General features: G+C 37.0%; 1 protein-coding gene across 6 annotated transcripts in view; it reads left to right on the plus strand.

The window, feature by feature from the left end:
* LAMA2 (laminin subunit alpha 2) overlaps positions 1–21,537 on the plus strand; it is a 337,914-nt gene that overhangs the window by 271,177 nt on the left and 45,200 nt on the right. For all 6 annotated transcript variants that reach the window (XM_041423612.1, XM_041423610.1, XM_041423614.1 and 3 more), the window contains 6 exons: positions 463–579; positions 1,713–1,876; positions 5,270–5,408; positions 10,948–11,050; positions 17,090–17,206; positions 20,077–20,259. In XM_041423612.1, the coding sequence (XP_041279546.1) occupies positions 463–579; positions 1,713–1,876; positions 5,270–5,408; positions 10,948–11,050; positions 17,090–17,206; positions 20,077–20,259 (823 nt within the window). The remainder of the gene's footprint in view (positions 1–462; positions 580–1,712; positions 1,877–5,269; positions 5,409–10,947; positions 11,051–17,089; positions 17,207–20,076; positions 20,260–21,537) is intronic.

Genomic DNA, 21,537 nt, shown 5'->3' on the forward strand with positions numbered 1-21,537 from the left:
GGAAAAACAGAAATCTGTAGGGTGTTCCAAAAGTTTTGTTTTGCATTCAGCAGTTGATAAAGTACAGTGGATGGAAGTAGGAAAGCAGCAGAATATTTGTATAAATTTTTGCTTCATCATCAGAGGTGATTTACAACATGACCAACTTACACATCTGGGTAACAATTAGGATTGGTAACTTTCTGATTCATTTTGCAGTAGTACTTCAGCCAATGACCTCTGTTAGAAAGCAACAAAAACCCTGCCCCATGGGAGGACAATACAGAGCTGGGAATAGGAGGACAAAGGAAAGACACCTCACATGTGCTTTATTCTTGTCACTGTCTCAGCTCTGAGAGCGCAGAGAGTTGCAGAAGGGGCATTGTGGCATGGTGGCAAAATGCATTCTTATACTGAGGTGCTGGCATTTGAACTGTTCTAGTAAACAACTCATCTTTTTCTTTGTGTGAACTCACCCTATAGAAAAGGAAGCAAGCTGTAGAAGATGGCAGACAAGATGTTGAAAAGACCCTTCAGGAAGGGAATGATGTCCTTAATGAAGCCGATAAACTTGCAAATAACATCAGCATAGCTGTAGAGGTAAGTATTTTATCGTCCTTATCTGAGGATTAGTACAACAAAATATCATTCTAGAAGCAAAATAGATAAATAAAGTAACACCTAATTTTTCATTGTATTTATCAATATTGAAATATTTTACTTGGGACAATTCTTTTTTCCGTTGCTGTATAGCAGAAAAGCTGGTGTATAAAAATTAATAATTTGGAGTTTTAAGTGCTTCATTGGATTACATGTGAGCTACCTCATAAGGTTTAGGGACTCTGCCATTTATAAATGTGGTGTTCTGATTGTGGTACTAACTTTATCTTAAGAATTACAGATGCAGCAGACCAATTCACAGTCTCACTGCAACTCTGTAATCTAGGTATAGATTTATCTGCACAAAAATGGTGTGTATGTCAGAAGGAAGCTTCAGAAAAAATTTGTTGCCTGTGGCCACAATTTTAAGTCTAGACAGATCAGGGAGATGATTGAAGTCTCATTTTGCATAATAATTTTGAAAATTCTGCCTTAGAAGTTTTATCAACAAAGTTTGAGTTCAATGTTGTCATAGCTACAAAAAAAAAAAAAAAGGCAACTTGAAGTATCATTGGTTCTGAAGATATTTCCAGCATGCATCACAGCTTGCTGTAATAAATGGGAAAATGCTCTTTGGAAAAATGGAAAAGGAGACACAGTGAGACAGCTTTTTGAAATGGGAATGGCAAGTCTTCAAAAAGCATGGTTCTTACTGAGAAGCTGTAATAAGCAAAAAGACACTGTAGCCACTCAAAGGGTCCTGAAACATGAAACTTCTGCCCCTTATTGGTTATTACTGTGGAGCACAGCAACCATTTAATATAGCTATGCATGTATCTATGTTTAGGAAACAAATGCTAATTAGTTTATAAGCTTTTAAACTTATAATTGTAAAAGAAAAGCTTCTACTAAGCTCAAGAGAGACAGGTAGCTCTTGGAATATTGTTTATCTCCTCTCTGCTTTCCAGTCCAACCATTCCTGTTACTCTTTCTATACTAGTTCTCTGAAATTTTAATGCATGGGTAAGTTGAGATAATAGCCCACAAGGAAAGAAGAAACACCCTTATATATAGATAAGGCTACAGAATGCTTACAATCAGAAATTTAAAGGCTTTTCTTTTGCCATTTTCAGTATGTAGAAGGTGTTGCAAATAAGATACAGCCATTGTCTGATCAGCTGAAAGACAAAATAGATGACTTATCACAAGAAATTCGTGACAGGATGCTTCCAGAAAAGGTGTTGCAAGCTGAGAACCATGCGGGCCAGCTGAATGAATCATCTGCAGTGCTGGATGGGTAAGGCAGACATTCACTGGTAATGCTAAAATCATGAAGCAGGTTTGCAAAATTACTTCACAGAACTTGAAGGGCATTCTTCTTCTTTGACATCTGTCACTGGGAGTGTACAAATAACCAGTGGCATGTACAAGTATACAAGTATTAAGTTAATTTACGTATCTCTGGTAAGCAGTGTCCTACATTGTAATTCTTATAGGCTGCATGGACAGCAAACAGTGCCCTCAGATGCACTAATAACACAGTTTAACTTATCATATGCTTACTGCTACGTTGTGAAAAAAAATATAAATTCTTCTTAAAGAGATCACTGCATGTTTTCATGTGCATTTGTTAAAAGCAAGTAGTATTTTCCTTTTTAAGATGACCATTTTTGTAGGAGACTATTATTTTGATACTAAATTGTTTACTGTCAGAAGTCCCCCTTAGTGATGGACAGTACTTTCTCTACCAGTTTCAAAACACTCTCCCAAAGAAAGTAAGTGTCCTGGACCAAAATGCTTAAACCCAAGAACAGAAACTTCAGTTTCTGGTTACCACTATCACATTCCTAAATATAACAAGTGCAATGCCCATCATTGATATGACCATATATGACTGCTCTTTCAGAAGAATGATACTATATAACTCATCATGAAAACAGTTTCCTGGAAAGAATATAAAATTAGGTTTTATTGGGTTTTTTGGAATTTTGGGGGGAAAAGAGAGGGGTGTCTTTTGTTTTATTCCATTCTATACACTTAAAAAAGCAAGCCATAAATATTAAGTGTAATTTTCAATAGTAATACCCAGAAAAAGACTATGGCTATTCTGCCTGTTGGACCTGTCCCCAGCATCAGCTTCAGAGCTTCATTGTTTTATAAACGCACTGTGTTTAAAAAAAAAATATTAGTATTTAAACATCAACAATATGCTACTTTTTTGCTGCTTATATCTTTTAGCTCTACCTGACGACCTGAATATCTCAAAGACTTGTGAGCAGATGCTTAACACAGTTTTTTCTTACCAGCATCTGTAATTTTGAGGAAAAGACAGGAAATTAGCTCTGATAGTTGCAAAATTACTGGCTTCATTTACAGTGTAGTTGCCCTACTCTAGATACCCAGTGTATTGCATGTTTTAAGGTGTGTAAAATAATCATAGCAGTGGTTTCCTGGGTAAAAATGCATTTGAAAATGAGTGACTTTAGTGTCACACCCAACCACACATAAATATCTGAGTACACAGAAGGTTGTCATGAAGGAACTAAGAAAGAGAGAAAATGTAGACAAAAAAGATTTTGCTTCTAGTCAAAAGTTGGCAAGACATGCTTTGAGATATAACTTTTTAACTATTCAAAAGAGACCTTTTATGGGTGTTCATATGTGCTTCTGTCTTAATGTAGGTGACAGCTTGGCCTAAAGGAGCTTAGGGTAGTGTTTTAAGACATTAGAACAGCACCATGCATACCTATGTCTGATCCAGATATCAACCTCAGTTTCTCAAGAAAGGCAATAAACTCCGCAGAATCAAGGACATGAAAAACTATGTCTAAAGGCAGATTGTTCCAAGTTAAAATTTCTGATGTGGTCAGATGGATACATATCTTCAAAGGACAAAGAAATACCATGGTGCTGTATAATCAGAATAAAACTTTACTTCATGCACTGACAATAAATAGCTATACTTTATAGGCATATACAGGCTCTCAGTTTGAGAAATTAAAAAGTGTATCTATCTTCACAACTGGCACTTGAGTGTCTTTTAGACAGTTCTAAATTTGGTGTAGATTACTGTTTCTTCTTACAGGAGAAATAGAGGGAGAGCCCTGTGTCTCTCACCCTCTAAGGACTGGAATAATATATTGGTTGAAAATGAGGATGTTCTCTTGCATGTTAGAACATGGAACCATTTTCATGAATGTAAACTAGGGAAAAATTGATATTTCTGCTGTGTACAAGGAAGCATCAGTATAGGCTTCTCCCTTATGGCTAATTGCCTGCCTGTGAGTAAACACCATTGTTATTTGGCAAATTCAGTTTAGGTTTTTCCTAACCAGAAAGGATTTGAACCATGTTTTCTAGGCAGCTCTTGACCTACTTGCCAGGTAGCTCTTCTGGGCTCCACTTTTGTCTAACAGAACATCCCACAAACTTAGAGTAGCCAAGTGAGCTCTAGCCATAGTTTAGGAAAGAGATTCACTTTTCTAAGGGTGATGCAGAGGCAGCTCAGTCATGCAGTAACCTAAAGGGAATCTCTCTCCCTCTATTAGGTACATATCAAGTCCAGGGACTATGCTTTCTGTCCTCTTTGTCTTTTCTCTGGCATTTTGTGGAACTCAGCAAGTAATTGATGCAAGGATCAGAGCCCAGCTGTCACAGTTCATCAGAGAACAGATAAATTACTGGGATGAATTTTCCTTTCTTACACACACACTCTCTCAATGAGTAGTTTATACAAGCTGGGACAGGTCCAACAGGAGCAATCTCTGTCTCTCTCATATTGCCATACACCTGTATGGCTAGAGAATTTCTCAGAGAGGCAAAAATCCAAGTTCAGATTCATTCTTATCAAGTGGGGATTTTAGTCCATTTACACTTTATTCACTAAAATCAACATAGGCATTGGTCATAATAGCTACTGAGATGGTTGTCTGAGTTCATTCTGTAGGTGCAGCAATTCTTTATAGAAAATATTTTAATATATCCTACAGAGAGAGTGCAAGAAAAGTTATTTCCCCAGCCGGCTGACTAGAAATTCCCCTAGGAGGGAGGCTAGCTGAACACTGTCTCTGCACCAGCAAATACTAACTGTATTTAATCTATAGCTATTAGAATGGAGTATTTCCTGTAAATTGAACATCGCATTCAATATGAAGCATTACTGCCTATGTTTTTCATTTTGGTCAGCAAAATTAACATTTATGATTTGGTTTAGACTGTAAGATCTCCTTCAAAACTTGCAATTCTGTATTTGGCAGCCAGACCAAGAAAATAATTTTTCATAGATTCTACTTTAAAACATGTCAGTGATGATCCTTCATGTTCATACAGTGCAAGTTTCCTCAAGTTGCCTAGCTCAGCACATAGCCTAAAAACCCACATGATGAATATGTTACTTGTATTAGAGTATTAAGCACAATGCTATCTTTTCTCAGTGTCTGATCTGGTTTTATCTCACAGAATTTCATCTTTTAGCAAACATTGTTCTATGTCTTTCTGCCCAGATGAAATATGAATTCCATTAAACACATGATGCCAGATCTTCTGAAGTCTCAAATGTAGCATTGCTCTCTAAACACCTTAGAAATAGCCTTAGAAATACAGTCTGTTGGGTTTCAAAATGTAGGATACTCTATTCTGTTGAGCTCTGGCAGCAGGTTTAATGGTGTGTTTACTTTCCTCATCCCAACAGAATCCTTACTGAAGCAAAAAACCTCTCTTTCAATGCCACACGTGCTTTCAATGCTTATACTAACATCAAGGATTACACAGACGAAGCTGAAAGAGTTGCCAAGGAAGCCAAGGCTCTTGCAAATGAAGCTATGCAAGAGGTAAGGAAAATGAGTAAATTGAGAGGAAGCTTTAGATTTTTTGTGGAATGTGCTACATCTGATCTCAGATCCATGTTTTGCCATCTTAAAACATTATGTGAAGACCTTTGCCATCAAACATTCTTGTTTTTGTGATCAGAAGGATATGCCTCTGTCAGAGCTATATGTACCTTCAGACAGTCTCTATTTGTTCCTTACTCATGATCCTTACTTTTGTTCCCCGTTTTATTTGTTATCCTTCCTCCTTCTATCTTCCACGTTTTGGTCCCTGTGTATGGCTCAAGCCAACAGCTTTGAGTCAGGAGCCATTTGATATTCAGTAGTGCTATTTTAGATGTGGGTAATACATTCATTAAATATTAAGAGCTCCATACCTTAATTAACCCTTCAACTTCATTCCCTGAAAATGCTTGGAGGCACTTCTCTGCACATCAGATGAAGTGCATGCACCTGGCAGAATTCTAGAAATGCAGAATTGTAGGAGTGGAATAGAAATTTTATTAGCTTTGTGACCTCTACTAGTTTTTGCAGAGAAATTTTATTCTCACTATGAGGTAGCACAGGTAGATTTCCAGAGAAAATGAAGAGAACTTTTAAAAATAGTATTGTAAGGTAAAGTGAGCTCTCCACTCTGGGTTACAATGAAGATCTTGGCTCTTTGATGCGTATACTGTGAGCAGAAAACATTCTGAGCATAGCCAAAATTATCTTTTAGGTGAGATAACAAAGGAGTTAATGGCTAATTTGTGGGAGTCAGTCAGAGACCAACAGACATGCACTTCACATGCATACAGAAATGTGAGGCAACAACAGTATAATATGAGATTGCCAGAACTTATATTTGATATAGAAACGTGTAGCTGAGCAGAAACAACTTGTAGTTACAGCACTTGCAGATGAATAGAAGGTAGCTTACAGAGAACTACTTCAGTCAAATGGATTTTGAGAATAGCAAAATCAATCACATGCTGTGAAGGTCTGTATTCCTCAGAGGGATAAAGTGAACTAGCCACTGCACAAAAGTTTTAATATTTGTAGGCTGTTTACATTTTCAGTGTTTTTTCAAATAACACTAACTACTGTATTTCTCTCTTGATGAAAAAAATTCACCTCACACATTAGTATATGCTAGTTCTCCATAAATAATTATTTGTTTCACTAGAATGCCTAATTACACCACAGAAGTAAATAAGAGCCTGGCCCTTTTTGTTTTATCCTTCTCATTAAGGTTTAATGTGTGTCTTTTTCTCCTTTGACTACTTGGAATGAGTGAAACAGGCAGCTGTTTCAGGGATTGAAAAGGGGCAAAAAAGACACGTAGAGCAATAAAGAAACAAAGCTAGCAATTACAGGATAGTGACAAAAGTGTATATATCACTGGGTGATTTATAGCATAGAGAGAATGGGGATTGATAATTTGAGTGATGGACGTCAAGATGGACAATACGATGTAAATAGAAGCAAGTGAGTAGCAAGGACAGAGATGAAAATATTAAGGTGATGTTTTCAGCATCTCCTTTGCATGTATTCATTAGAAGGAGCTTGTTTTTTTTATGAGCAGTGTATGTGAAATGGAGATCTAGTTGATGAGGAAGAAAATTGAGGCAGCTGATGCCTTTTAAATGTAATTGACTTGATATAGAGGCCATTGGTGTTTTGCTGTCAAATTGCTGCAGAGCAATAGATTTAGCTGCTATTTTTTAAATTATCATTTGAGGGTTTTGAGCCAGATTTTAAAAATATGTCAGTAGTGAACTACAGTCATCATTTGTTTATTCTATTTCCTTGTTTGTATTTAAAGACTGTTGAATGGTTGCTCAGCCTAGGTGAAGAGTTTCACTGGTAACCAGGTAAATCAGGGTCCCACTTTCTGGAGGTCTCAAGGAGCTTTCAGCTGAGTTTCAGCACAACACCAGGAATGTACCCTCAGTCAGGGCTGTCTAGAGCACAATGGCTCAAAAAGTCTCATAGAAGGCAGCATGGGTGAATTTGCTCCTAGAAGACAGCATAAGCCCCTAGAAAGTGTGATGCCAGCTTTCTGAGAACTTGCTCTGGGGACCCTGTGACACAATGGAGTTCGTGTCTTTCCCCTCCTTTTGAAAGATGGAGCCATGTTCTCTTCTGTATGAGAGCTGCTGTGGATGCCTGTCTTCTGTAAAAGAGTCAGAGTTCCAGCTGTGAACAGATAACAGAGAAAAGTGCTGTAGCTCACTTTGCATCCCTGATACTCACCTTTCCTATTCACCAGGATAATGTTGGGGCAGGGGGATGAAGGTTTCCCAAGAGCAACAAGCTGTGTATGAATCAGAGACCATAGGGACAGGTTTTAGGTTTAGGTTCTATCCTCTACATCACTGGGTCAAATTATTTACAAGAACCTTAGTGATATCGCAAGGGGTTTTTGGTTTGTAATGGGAAAATGACTTAATTTTCAAATTAATCTAATGTTGCTAAAGCATGAATGGAAAGATAGTCAAAATCCATCGTGATTACAGGAAGACCTGATAAATGACTGGAAAAATATATTAAAAATATGACAAAAATTCCTCCTGAGGTTTTTATGATGGATTTGCTTTCCCCTTTGAAAGCAAAATAAATTTATCAGAAATGGGAAATCTTTAGCATTCAGGGAGTTTCAGCATTCCATTACTTATGTAGTAACTGATAGGAGTCAGGTTAACATATTCTGGTCATATCTCATAGATCAGAATCATAGTTGTACACTATATATTATAAAAGTGGATTATTCTTAGGCTTTTTAGAAAGGACTTAGAGGCTGGGGACTGTAGGAAGCACAGGGGACACATTGAGTGTTTAGAGTCCTGCTTTCTTCTTTGATTTTGACTTTCTTTTTAGGTGGTGCCCCAGCAGTTCTACTGGGTGTCTAGATTTCCTAACACAAAGCTGCCTAGACATCCTTGTGAGGATGCCCTGAGGTGCAAATCATTTTTAGTATCCATCTTTGGGACTGGTAGAAATGAGAGTAGCCCTATCTCTTGCATAAGAGAAAACTTCACAATGTAAGTGTATATGAAAAGAAAAAAAAATTAAGAACAAGGCAGAACTATTTTTAACTGATTTGAATTAGCACTGATGCCTATAAAAACCTTGTTCCTGTGGAAGTTCACATGATCCTCAACACTGCCCCAGTGCGTTTATGCCTCTAAAGCATGACTGAGAGAGCGCAGTTTGGGTACATAACATGGTCCTACTTCTGCCAGAAGATGAAGCAGAGATTCAAACTGCACAGGGTTTGCAAGGGGAGGGTAGGGGTCATGAAGAAAGGTGCAAGGAGAGGAAGGTACTGTCTGCAGATTATTGACATTTTGGAAGAGACAGAATTAGAATAAATTAAATTCTAGAGACCCTGCAATTTTCACTTTTATTTTGAATCACAAATTTTTTTCTTTTCTTTTTGTTGTCCTTTTTTTTTTTAAACAGTATGTGTCCCAATTTAGAAAACAATGTCAAAGTCTGTTGGCTGTAAATCCTCCTAAAATATAAAATAGTTCACCATGCCCCAGGCTTGCCACAAGCATACAGACTCACTTTACACAAAGTCATAAAATGTTTGGGTTTTAATTACTGACTGCTTCATAACTTGACATATCATAAAAAAACTAGCAAAAAAGTACATTTTCTATGAGATGTCTTAATTAATCCTCATTTTCAAGATTGTTTTGAAAAAATATAAAATAAAGTTTTTAATAAGTACAAGTTTATTTCTCTCTGCAAGGGCTCTGCTAGTATTAACTTTATGCTGAAATCTGTTTCTGACTAATTGTCAGCACTTGCCCAATTACTGTCCCTGATTTGATGAACTTCTTGGTATTGCACTGTAAATCTGGCCTTCCAGATTTATTGACTATAAGCTGCTTCAACAGCCAGTCAGCAATGCCTAGTTATATACAAATAATAAGAACAATAAAAACAACAACAACAATCATTATTTTTTAAGTCTGTGGTCACAGAGTGGTCACACCCTGTGTTCTGTTTCTAGTAGGAAAAGAAATGTAAAAGTACTATCTGATTTGACAGGTGCATCTGTCACAAAATCTGGCCAAATATTCTTCCTTCAGGAGAAGTCTTTTGCTTCACTGGGTAGTTTTTTTTATTTTTTCCTGTTTTCTTTTCTGTATTTTTGTTACCAGTGCTGCTTGTTATTACGTAGTAGAGAAAATCTGTAAGAAACATTTTTTTCATCTTTTGAATGTGTATGTTTTTGTTGTTGAAAGGAATGTGTACACAGCTTGATATTTCAGGTGAGCTTGGAAAATGGCAGTGATGTGTGCCTTAGTTCTTAAAATCACATAAAAGCTTATATTTACATCCCATCTAAATACAAGAAATTCTTTAATAGCTATATCCCTGTGACATGGCAACATCCATACTGTGAGATATCACATAGCAAAAAGCTTGGGTTTGCATTTTGAAGGCATCCAAAGCATTTGCTAAGATTTTTTTAAAGGAAGAGAAACAGCAAGTTCACTACATGTTTTTTACAGTGTAGTTGAAAAACATCAGAGCTTCAGCAATATGTGAAATGTCACTTCTGGGCTTGCTCATTATAAAAAATAATGAATAGCAATAATAATTGTGTCATTTAATTGACACACAATTAATTTTTGAGTATATGTATCTGCCCTGGAAAATGAAAAGTAGCTGCTTCTTAATTACATCCCAGTTACAAGGCTATGACCCATGACTAATACAGAATGTTATCTGGCTGTCAGGAGTATTCTCAAAGAAATGTATTCAGTATGATGTGTGACCTGAGTTCAGTCTTACAAACTGAACAGTAAGTGGTTCAGAACCTGGAGCATTTCCTACTGATTGAAAACACTAATCTAATTTAGAAAAATCATTCCATCTATTGATCAGTCTCTGCACTGAAGGTAGAGATGGATGTTTTTCAGGAGAAAGATATTTAAGTAGCATGATATGATGAAGGCTGGTTACTTAGTAATAAAATTCTTTCAGATTAACTGCAGTTTGCCCTTCTTTTAAAACTCTATTTCTTATTTCTTTACTCACCTAGCAATTATAATTCCTTAATTTAACCACAAATGAATCTCAGTTGTCATTATTAGAGTCATCGGATCCAGTCTGGCTTCTAAAGTTGCTGTAGCTACAGTTAGAAAGAAATACTGTATTTCATGGTGTTCTGTCCATAGCTGGAAGGGTATTAAGTAACTTAAATACATCTTTAAGTTGAAATATGTTTTGTTTGTTGGTTTTGGACAGTTTTGCTCTTAGAGTCAAATCTGTTTCTTTAATACTGTAAGCATTGTCTCTCTTTATTGAAGTAATCTCCATATTCCAAAGGGAATCTGACATTCCATTTTAAAATATTTTTAGAAAATTTTAGAATTTTTTTATTTGGTTCTGTTAGACTAATATTATGGCTGTGGGATGTAATTCAGAGACCACTGATGTGCACGTAGAACGTATAGATGACTGTTCACTTAGATCATGATCACGTCTTTTATAACCTCAGACTTTCCTGTCTGTTTGACACTTTGTTTTTCTCTGTCTACAGACATCTGGTCCTCAAGGATCACTGAAGGATGGCGCCAAGAGCTCTCTTAAGAAAAGCTTCAGGGTTCTTAACGAAGCCAAGATGTTGGAAAGTGATGTTAAAGGTATGTGCAGTATATGGCATTCAGACCCACTAAACAGAGGAAGATGATGTTGTGAGACTGCTGTGCTTCTGTTATGAAGAATTCCTATAGGAAAACATTCATTGCCTCATTTGAAATTGGACAGTGTATCAGTGAAGAAGATTCTCCTGTTTTATGACAGGCATTGTACAAGAATTCCTGTCTCCTCTGTCCATTTCTTGGACAAGAGGGCTGAGGAGGAGGGAATTTAGGTCTTCTCTTGCTAGCTGCAATAAGGGCAAGAGTAAGGGCAAGAAAAATTGCACACAGTAAGTATTGAAGGCTGAGTTTTAAACTTGTCACAGAGATGATGCATGAATCTTCCCCATCCTGCTAGCTCAGTTAAACTAAGAAACTAATAAGAAACTTGTTTCTTATTAGAATCAAGATAGATTTTCATAATAGAGCCCCATCTTCCATGTTTTTGCATACAAAATTCTCTTTTCCTCCTGGGAGATACATTGAAAAGAACATACAGCATAAAGGAGGTGATCCATACACCTTTGTCATCTTTTGGCTATTACTGCACTTTAATTTAGTGTTGGCAGCTCTGTGATTTCCAACTGCAGAACTCATTAACAAGTAAACACAATGTTTAATAAGGTCATAAAGCATAACGTTTTGTAAGGTCATTAATTGCATTTCATTCTCATACACTGTTTGAAAGTGAAAAACGTGACTATTTTCTTGTAGTGAACTAGGAGAAAGAAATGTGTCTGAGTTACTAGTAAATCTTGGGTGTGTATTTAGGGTCTTCTTTATTGCAACTCTCTGCTTCCAGATTCAGTATGGATTTAGCACCAGAGGAACATATTTCAGGAAATATGTTCTAAAAAATCACAAGACTATTGGAAGAGGCCAGTGTGCAATTTCAGTAGCATGGCTGAAGCGGAAAAAAATAGTGATGCTTTCTGGAATGCAAACTGCTGCAGCTTGCCATGGCTGGTGTATAAGAGACACTAAAATGGCTGTGCCACCTCTCCCCTGCCACAGCTCTCCAGTGAGCACACTCAGCACCTCAGAGTGGAGTCCACAGCTCTCTGTGCCCCCAGGCGGGAGTAGTGGAGTAAAGCACAGTGCCCTGTTTTCAAGGACAAATTAAAATGGTGTCTCTACAAGGATGGACGTGAATTCCCTGTGTCCACGTGACTGTTCCATTTAACCCTGAGACAAGATATATTACAACCATTACTGCAGAGAATTTTGAAGAAAGTTATTTTCCCATTGTACCAGCTTGTACCAGTGAAAATTTAAGTTTCATAATTCAGAAGAAAATGTCCAGACAGCCTAAAGATTCATAAAGCAAACTTAATGCAAGCAGGCAGCCATGCTTAAAATGCACATACTAGATCTTTGTCTATGTTTTTTGCCCCAAACTGAAGGGTAATGAGATGGAGCTTTCTTTAATGCATCTTAAAGTGCTTCATAAAGACAAACATTCTGAACTTGAACAGTATGCCTTTTTACATCTAATAAAACATGTTCATGCTCCACAGCTAGACCCATGGAGATCAGTTAACATGTTTTTTGTGCCCAGAATGCAGATGTGTAAGAAGAAAATGCAATGACAGACTTCTATTCCCCACTCTGCACCGAAGTGGTGATATTATTAGTATTGTGAATAACATAGAACATGTGTTATTAGTATTATGAACTAATTCCTTCTGGATGTCTTGATTTTCCCACGAGATAAATTGAGAGTTCAGTGTCAAACTAATAGAAAGATATTTTTTTAGAATCCTTATAAAGCCACCCTTTTAGAGGCTCAGCTGGAAGTGCAGGATGGCTAATGGGCACTCTATAAAGATCTGGTAGACAGAATTAATCACTAGCTTAAAATTTCTCTGTCTGCACTACAGGAAGTACATTAGTTAAAGTAATGAAGACCCATAAGCCACTCAACTAATATACACTCCAAAAATCCAGCCTGAGCCGTGATAGAGATGGGAGTGTTTTGTTCCTACATTATGACATTCCCCTGATTTGTGGCCAATTACCTGAGTTATAAAATGGCTGTTAATCATGAAAATGTTTTATATTACCACCAAAGACTGCTGAAACAGTCCTTACAAAGCAAAGCTTGTGGCAGAAGCTATTAAAATGAAGATTTAGTCATTTCTTTCTCTGTAGGGTTAGGAGTCAGAAAGAATAACCCTGGTGGGAGAAGAAAAATATGTATGAAGTACTGTGGCTAGGAAGGAATTTTGAAATTTGGCCTACCAGTGTATAAATGCTGCTGATTAATGAAAAGTGAAAATAAGATACATAAACTCATCTTCAGCTAGAGATTGCTGTCAGGTGGCTACTGAAATTCTGCTCATGTAATTTCTTCTGCTTAAGAATTGCCAACTTGAAGGGGATGTGTCTTGTCAGACAACACGTGAATATTTTTAGCTAAAACATTTTCCAGCTGATAGGCAACATATCCAGCTGATAGATCCCTTGTTTGTGTATTCTCCTCTGAGTGGTCTTTCTGCTGACCTGGCATATTGTATTCACCAGATTATGGCAGTCAGTGCTGAAGGTACTCTTTTTTAAAAGTTAAACTTAATTAGCTGCATTTCTCTAGTTACATCTCTTTCTCCTGTTTGTTCCTACTGGCAGTTTCTAAGTCTTGCTTGGTTTAGGAAAGAAAGAATCAGCTTGTGATCCATGTTCCTCTTTATAGGATGAGACTGTGGGGAGCAGGAATGCTATTTGGAAATAACACAAAGATAACAGAAAGAGATGTGTGTAACAGTTCATTTCTGTAGTCTCCAGTCAATAAGAACAGATGCATTTGTGGCTCCTTGGTAGATTTCCAACTTTAGTCTGGTTTTGGGATACACGAATTTAGTAGCATAGCCTTATTGATGTTTTCTTGGACAGTTTCATGTGGAAAAACTGCATTTATCCATACTGCCAAAAGGTACTTGTTTCCACAATGTTTCTCTATATGTTTGTTCCACCATGATGGTGGCACACTATCAGCAATTAACCACTGTCACCTGTTTATGTGATTTGCAGAGACTTGTAAAACCATGTGTCTTTTGTAAATGACTCTGTATAAACAGTAAGTAACTAAATTCCTGAGTTCATCTTAAGATTAAATATATGTGCACAGCATTGTTTTCATACTACTCCATTCATGCAGAGGAATAAGGGGTGATGCTTTATCCTGTAATGCTTTGTTTAATATAAACAGAAATTGAATATCTTTCTTCATGTTAACCAAGCCAGCAAGTGCAAAGGCCAATACATGCAAAGTCCTTCAGGTTCCTGCTTACTCTTTAGGGTTTAGTTTCAGCAATGCATGACTAGTTTTGCTGACTTGAACAACAGTGCATTTATTGGCATCTTGTGCCATCTCTGTGCAGAGCTGATCTAGTAAAAAAACAGGGTTGAGATAAATTCCTCATGATACTGCTCAACCTGTATTTAATGACAGTTGACAGTGCCTGGCATGTGTCAGTGCAGACCTACTAACCTCTTCCAAGTCAGATAGGCTCTGTAGTTTGGAAAAACTTAGATTGTAGCTGCCTGTATTTTTACAAACTTCAGCGCTCAGTTGGAGGATCTTGGGCCTTCAAATCATTGCCACAGTTTTTTTTATAAATGCTAATAATTAAAGGATATGGGAAAGCTGACATGAAGTCAATTCAGTTTGATTGATGCAAGAGATTAGTCCAGTGCTTAGTGAAGATGCCATCTGGATTACAAGATAAGAAATTACTTTAAAACAAAACTTAATATCTCTGTGAAAAATGAACAAATTCCTTAAAAAGGTGACATGGGGCATAGAATCTCCACACTTCCCCTTGTGTAAGAGCCTCCCTAGGAGCACTTATTTATTATTTATTATTGTAACTAAAAAAAAAACCCCTACCCACAGTAAAACTGTATTTGAGGAATTAAAAGAAACAATATTAAACAGGTAGACTTTCAGGATTCAATTTCAGAATTTCTAGGGAAACATCTCTTTGTTAAATTCCATAAAAACCAGTTTGCTGCTATGGTTCCAAAGCTGAAAACAGAAATCTGGAAACATGATTCTTCAGAAATATAACTAGGAGTTAATTAGCATGCTGGATAGGCAGATTAGAGAGGAGAAAAAGATTATTTAAAAGTATGTTGTAAAGTTACACCATACCATAGAACACCACCACCATAAGTGAGTCAAACTTCTCAGAAATACTAACACACTTTATGAACACAAACATTCCACTAGAAACACCAAGACTTTATCAGGCAGACCATAATTTCAGAATTAAATGGTGGAAATTAAAGGTTTTTTTATTGTTGTTGTTTTTTGTTTGTTTGTTTGTTTTTGGTGTTATTATTTAAGGGAAAATAACTCGGATAAAATCTCAAGGCATACAAGGCCAGAATCTCATTAATTCATCCTGGTTTAACAATATCATGTTACCAGTAGCCTCCTTCAGCAGTGGGGACATAACCTGTCATTTAAAAATAAAGCTGTTTTTAAGGAGACGAGTGATCATATAATATATTACATTCTTCCAACCTTTATTCTAGTGTTAACTGTGCCTCTCACAGTTCACACAAATGTCCTGTTCTTCTGCAGAGCATTTTGCAGGAGTGAAGGCTTATCTCCAGGCACTCCTACAATCCTGCATGTTGCTCTAATTTAAATAAAGCAAACAGATTTCTTCCTCAATGACATTTCAAAAGGTCTAACAACAAAAGTATAGTTCTCATTTAAATTCCATGTGCTGTTTCAGCCTTGCTCTAGCCTTGTAAAATTTAATTAATAATTTCTTGTAGGCAATATGAATTTTGTTTGATTTTTATCCTTACAAATTGCTTCTTGCACATCTGATTTTAAGAAACCATACTTTTTTTAGAATTTTTGGAATGTGAACCACATAGCTGTTTATTTTCAATAACCTGTCACATACCTGAAGGTCACAGTCATAGCTTGTCATCCTGAACTCCTTTTCTACAAATTATTCTTCTCTTCTGGCTATCAAGCTCAGTGATGTTAAATTAGTTTCCCAGTAGGATATGCCTTTAAGGTAAGAAATTACCAGCTGTCTGTTCCAAGGAGTTTCATATTGATACAGAGAAATAATGAGAAATGTCCACTACAATAGTAGTTTAAGCAGTAACTACATTTCTTTGTGTCAAACTTTACTTCTGAATTTCGGGATATTGTCTGTTTCCATAGCCATAAAGCTTAGCTGGGATCTCAGTTTTACAGTTGTTGCATTGCTCTGCCAGATACAGTTCAAAAGACCCTGCATAATTTTTATTCAAAGTAAATGCTAAAAAAATAGGAACTTGCTTTTAAATCAGGACATCCGTTTCAACTGTGAGGTACTAAATATGAAACACCTGTGCCTTTGATTTGTACTGGTCCTTTGATTTGAACCAATTCTTAACTATGAATGTTTTTTACTAGGTGGGTGTTTTCCCAAGAATTTAGAATGTTTATTTCATAATAATAAATATGTTACTGTATTCTTCTCTTATTGACAATTAGTGATTTTTATTTTCCTTGGATGTTATGTCAACATCTTTGAGAAAATCCAAGAGAACTAGGCGCTGACCACTCTAATTGCAACAGCAAGCTGGCCTCATGGGTCTTGGTTCTTTCACACCATATTTGACTCATTCAGCTCAGGCAATCACCTTAAGAAAAAAGGCATTAGCTTAATCTAGGAATCAAAACTATGGCTAACATCACAGTTCTTGAATCTATCAGTGGATCATCGTGTAAACTTGCCTAAACCATAACATCATAACAAGTTCTTTCCTCAGCGCACCTTTGGAAAACCCATATTAAGTATGTACAACAGTACAAGGAACTCAAGCATTTAGATACTGTGGAAGTAGGGAACTTAAAGAAACTGGAGAAGATGATCAGTGAACCCCACAAGTTCTGCTGGACTTCCTTATTTACACAATTCGATATCTTAATGAAAAATGGCTTGCTTGTTACTATTCATTTTAAATTATATGCAAAGAAAGGATAGTGAAAGTAAAGAGCTAAAGCATCTGTTTCATATGCATTTTTCATAGAAAAGGGTGATGATCTGAACAGCACACAGAACAGGCTGAAAGATGCTGATGAGAAGAATTCCATTCTCTTGAGAGGTTTGAATGAAACCTTAGGAAAGCTGTCAGCCATTCCTAACGGTAAGTTGGAAAAGTGTTGCAGCATTTGACTTAGTCATGCTCTTTTGTCTCTTTTTCCATCACTTAACATTTGTCTCATAAATTTTTGCCTGTGTCACACTGGGTCTGCTTTGACCACTGGCTGTTATAAGACAAAGATGAGCAATGCGAGAGAGAAAACTGAACTGAAAATATTTACATCAGTTAGAATTTTGGGATGGTAAAAGGTACCATGCATCTGCAGTTTGCAGAAGGTTTCTGAAAGAAATTAATTGTGATATCAGAAATTATTATATACTCCAAAACAAATAGTTTTTGTTTATATGTGAAAAGTCTTTTTGAAGGTAATCTTTAATGGAACACTATAATTTTACCAGTATAGTTTAACCCAAGAAGAATAAGTCTTTACTGACTTTACAGAAAAAGCAGGGTAAAATTTGCTGGGTTTTGTTTTACCTTTCCACCCTACTCTCAACATTTCCAGCCACTATTCGTGTTGTACATCTTTTTTCACCTGTAAATTGCTTAGAACTGGTACAAGTTTTCCTCAATGGACTTGGAAGTGCTGCGCTCTTGTGACCCACCCTGAAGGCAAGAGTGACTGAGCTTCTTGTTAATAGATCCTTTGGGGTGGATTAGAGTGAAATGACACTGAATGACCAGTGTAGATAGATAGATAGATGTATATGTACATATATATATACATATAAATATGGCAGGTTAACTTTAGAAAAATTTGGTTGCAGTAGAAAGGAGGTATGTAGCCATTTCAGTTATTAACTATAGAAATCTGACAAAATAAAAAGTATGGAGAGGAGAGGAAAAAAGGAAGAGAGAAGAGAAAGTTAGTGGAGAGGAAAGATACCACACATATGGATCCATCAACAAGACATGGTTGTTGCAATTTATCTGTCACTTGGTCAAAGTGATGGTCACAGTCTTGATCCATCCAGGGTGGGGGAAACCCCACACAACATAAAGTTCAGTGGGTTAAGGTACCTTCAGGTTCAGGTGGGAACTCCCAGGTACCTCCCCTGGAGGGGAGTTCTGCACTGCTTGATGCAACACTGTGGCTGATGTGCTGTCCTCTGGCAGAAGGCCCCAAAATTAGTCTGGGGTTTTTGGTGCTTTATGACCCCTTCTAAACCGGTGTAGTTGGGCCAGTGACATCTTCTCAGAAGGGATGAACACCTTCAGACCTGTGTGTGAATGTCCCAACATATGCCCTCAGGCAGGTGAGTTTTACACCACAGGCAGTGGGGTAAGGGAGGATATTGGCATGATAACAAGCATTATCCCAGCTCCACAGGATTTGCTTCTTATCGACCTTTTTCCTAATCTCGCTCAAAAAAAAAACTCCTTGCTAAACAAAGGTCGCTTTATTTTGGGTATCCTCTGGTGATGGGTGAGACACCTGGGCTGTTCTTATGCAAATCAGAGGTTTCATCACCACACACCCAAAAACTCTGCTGTTCCCCTTAGTTTAGGAGTTATCTGACCTCAGCATAGCAACCTGCTGCTTTTACCAATGGACCATTGCTTGAGCCATTGGCCTTCAACATTTCAGTGTCTCACATATGCACATTTGTCATTCCCTGGCGACTTTTATTTTTAAACATAATAGTCATTAAAATCCCAAAGTCCTGGGATGTTAGGTACATTCCATTGTGATAGCAAGGGACAGGGAGCTATATCTCACTTTCATTATAATGAATAGTGAATGTTATAAAAAATTAAATGTTTTAAATCAATCTATTTTGTTATGAATTTTTTTCCAAGGAGCACTTTATAAATTGATGTTTTACCTTAAGAAAAGTCTCTGAAGAAAATCTGTATTCTGTCTGATTTCTGATGGTTTAAAAGGTTCAGATTGCTAGTAATCCCTTAGCATAAAAAACAATTTACTATTCATCTTGTACATTTTTGTGGCTTTAAGACTCCAGCTAACTGAAAAGTTTTGGTTTCAAGGATTGAAACCTTGATTCAAGCACTCACAAAATAAATAGATTAATATTTCATGCTCATCATGTGCCATTTCTTGGGTTTTGGTCAAGATACCGACATGGTTATTTGTCTTGAGCACAGATAGATGTCTCAGTCAACCAAGGCCTGTTAACCTTAGGACATAGAATACTAAATATGGAACAAGTAAAAGTAATTTGAATTATGCAATCATTAGCAATCTAATAAACTTTTGGCAGATTAAAATTACAGGATGCTTACTCTTGGCACAAGGACACTCATAAAAACAAGCAGATGAGTATTAAGAATGAAATTCAGAGCAAATAAATGGCATGGATAAGAAAATGGAGTAAATTAGTTGTCCAACAGGAAAATTATCAAATGAGGAAGGGAGAGAAAATGACCCTGTCATATATCTTGTTCAAGGACTTGAGAGAGAGCAGAGAGCAGCTTAAACTAATAATTTTTCCATCCCTGCTATACTAATAGTCAGATAAAAGCAGAAAAATTCAGAATGAGATTGACAGAGCTCATGTGGGACAAGAACAAACATGTGCAGGGGTGGCATAATTTAAGGTGCGGCTGAAAATAATTTGTGGGACTAATAGAGGGAAGTAACACAGTAACTCCAACTTTCACTCAATCAGAAAGGTGCATGACCTCTAATAATGACCCAAAAGGAGCTACTTAGATATGGTGAAGAAAGGCAGTCAGGGTTCTCTTTTCTGTCTCTTGTCAGCACTGACAGTTATAATGGTTTATTAAATATTCTGACATATTTCTAAGATGCTGTTGTATTTGAGGGGTTTTTCAGAGCCAAAACTGCAGAAATAAAGGTGGAGTTTTTTGGAGCACAGGCATATATCTTTGTTCAAAAAAGTTACATCTGCACTCTGGGCAATCACTTTGTTATCACTTTCTTCCTGCAGATACAGCTATAAAGGTACAGGCAGCCAAAGACAAAGCAAGACAAGCCAACGATACTGCAAATGACGTCCTGGCCCAGATTAAAGACCTCAATCGGAATCTCCTGGGCTTGAGAAAAAACTACAGTAAACTTACAGATGATGTGGCCAAAACAAATGCAGTTGTGAAGGATCCAGTCAAGAACAGTAAGATCTTTTTTGGGTTGTTTGGTGGTGGTTTTTTTCAGTTTGTGCTTTTCGTTTCATATCTCAAAATGCAACAGAGACACTCCATAATTTCACTTACATAGCATTACTACAGTATGCTGGGATAAAAGGACTCTCTATCAACTTCTATTTTCTGGAGTTCTTATATGTGAAAAGGGACCAGAGGTCCTCCCTTTGAACGCTAACAATTCTGTGAAAAGAATTTTAAATCTTAAAGACTAGTGCTAGTAGTTGCAAGAAAAGCTAATATCAGCAGGATGCATGTGTAATGGATAGATTTGTTCCTCAGATTGTTTTCTAAAGTATTTAGGAGGTGACTAATCAAAGATTCTGACTGGCAATTCACTGTCTGATTCAAGAAAAATACCCCACACTAAATCTGTCTTCAGTCAATCAGATAATCAGTCCTGGGAGAAATGCATGGCTTCTTTCATGAACATTACTATTTTTGGTGGAATACTGAAGACACTTAAAAAAAGAAAGAAGATTCTGGGAATGGGGTTTTATCTGCTTTTTTTCTTTTTCTTTCTTTTTTTTTTCCTTGAATTCTGTTATCAAATGTGGCAATTACTTTAGCATTTTCACTTTGGTTAGGATGGATAAAAATGAATTCTGTATTACAATACATTTTATGGTAGATTGCTAGACCATCTCTCATATAGGGGTGTACAGCCACAAAACTGGAGTGTCTTTAGGAAATGACTGAAGAGCTAATTCCTCAGCTATTCTGGGCTCCCCAGATTGTTGTCATCTTGATGAAGCTGGACACCTAAAAACATATAGTTTAGGAGGCTGTCATTCTGTGGACAAAAATCCTCTGCCAATTTTTGCTGTACAATGTTGCTGTACAAGTGAAAGTAGTTAATCCCAATGGCCATTTGTCCCTGCCTGCCTATTGCAAGTTCCCCGTTGCTCATCAGCTGGGATACATGTGTGAGCCCCAGTACAATTCCCATTGGGTGCATACAAGTTTAGACAATATGAAAAAGACTTGTTGATTGAAATGGCGTGGTTAGATTACAGCAGGCTGTAGAACCAGATCTGTAAGGTCTCTTGCAGGGGAGTGGGAAACAACTGAGAAGCAGTCTTAAAGCAGTTGTTTCTTGGCACTGCTGAATCTAGACTAGGCCACCTGTCTCAGCTCAAGTATTCTGAGCCTGTGTGTACATTAGCATTTTAGTTGGGATTAGAAGTGAGAATTTAAAATTTCATCTCTTGATTGTCCCCAGTCACCATTATTTTGTTTGCATTGAAGAG

The sequence above is a fragment of the Onychostruthus taczanowskii genome, unplaced genomic scaffold (genome assembly GCF_017590055.1).
Source record: "Onychostruthus taczanowskii isolate IOZ18803 unplaced genomic scaffold, ASM1759005v1 scaffold8, whole genome shotgun sequence".
In the NCBI taxonomy this organism is placed as follows: Eukaryota; Metazoa; Chordata; class Aves; order Passeriformes; family Passeridae; genus Onychostruthus; species Onychostruthus taczanowskii.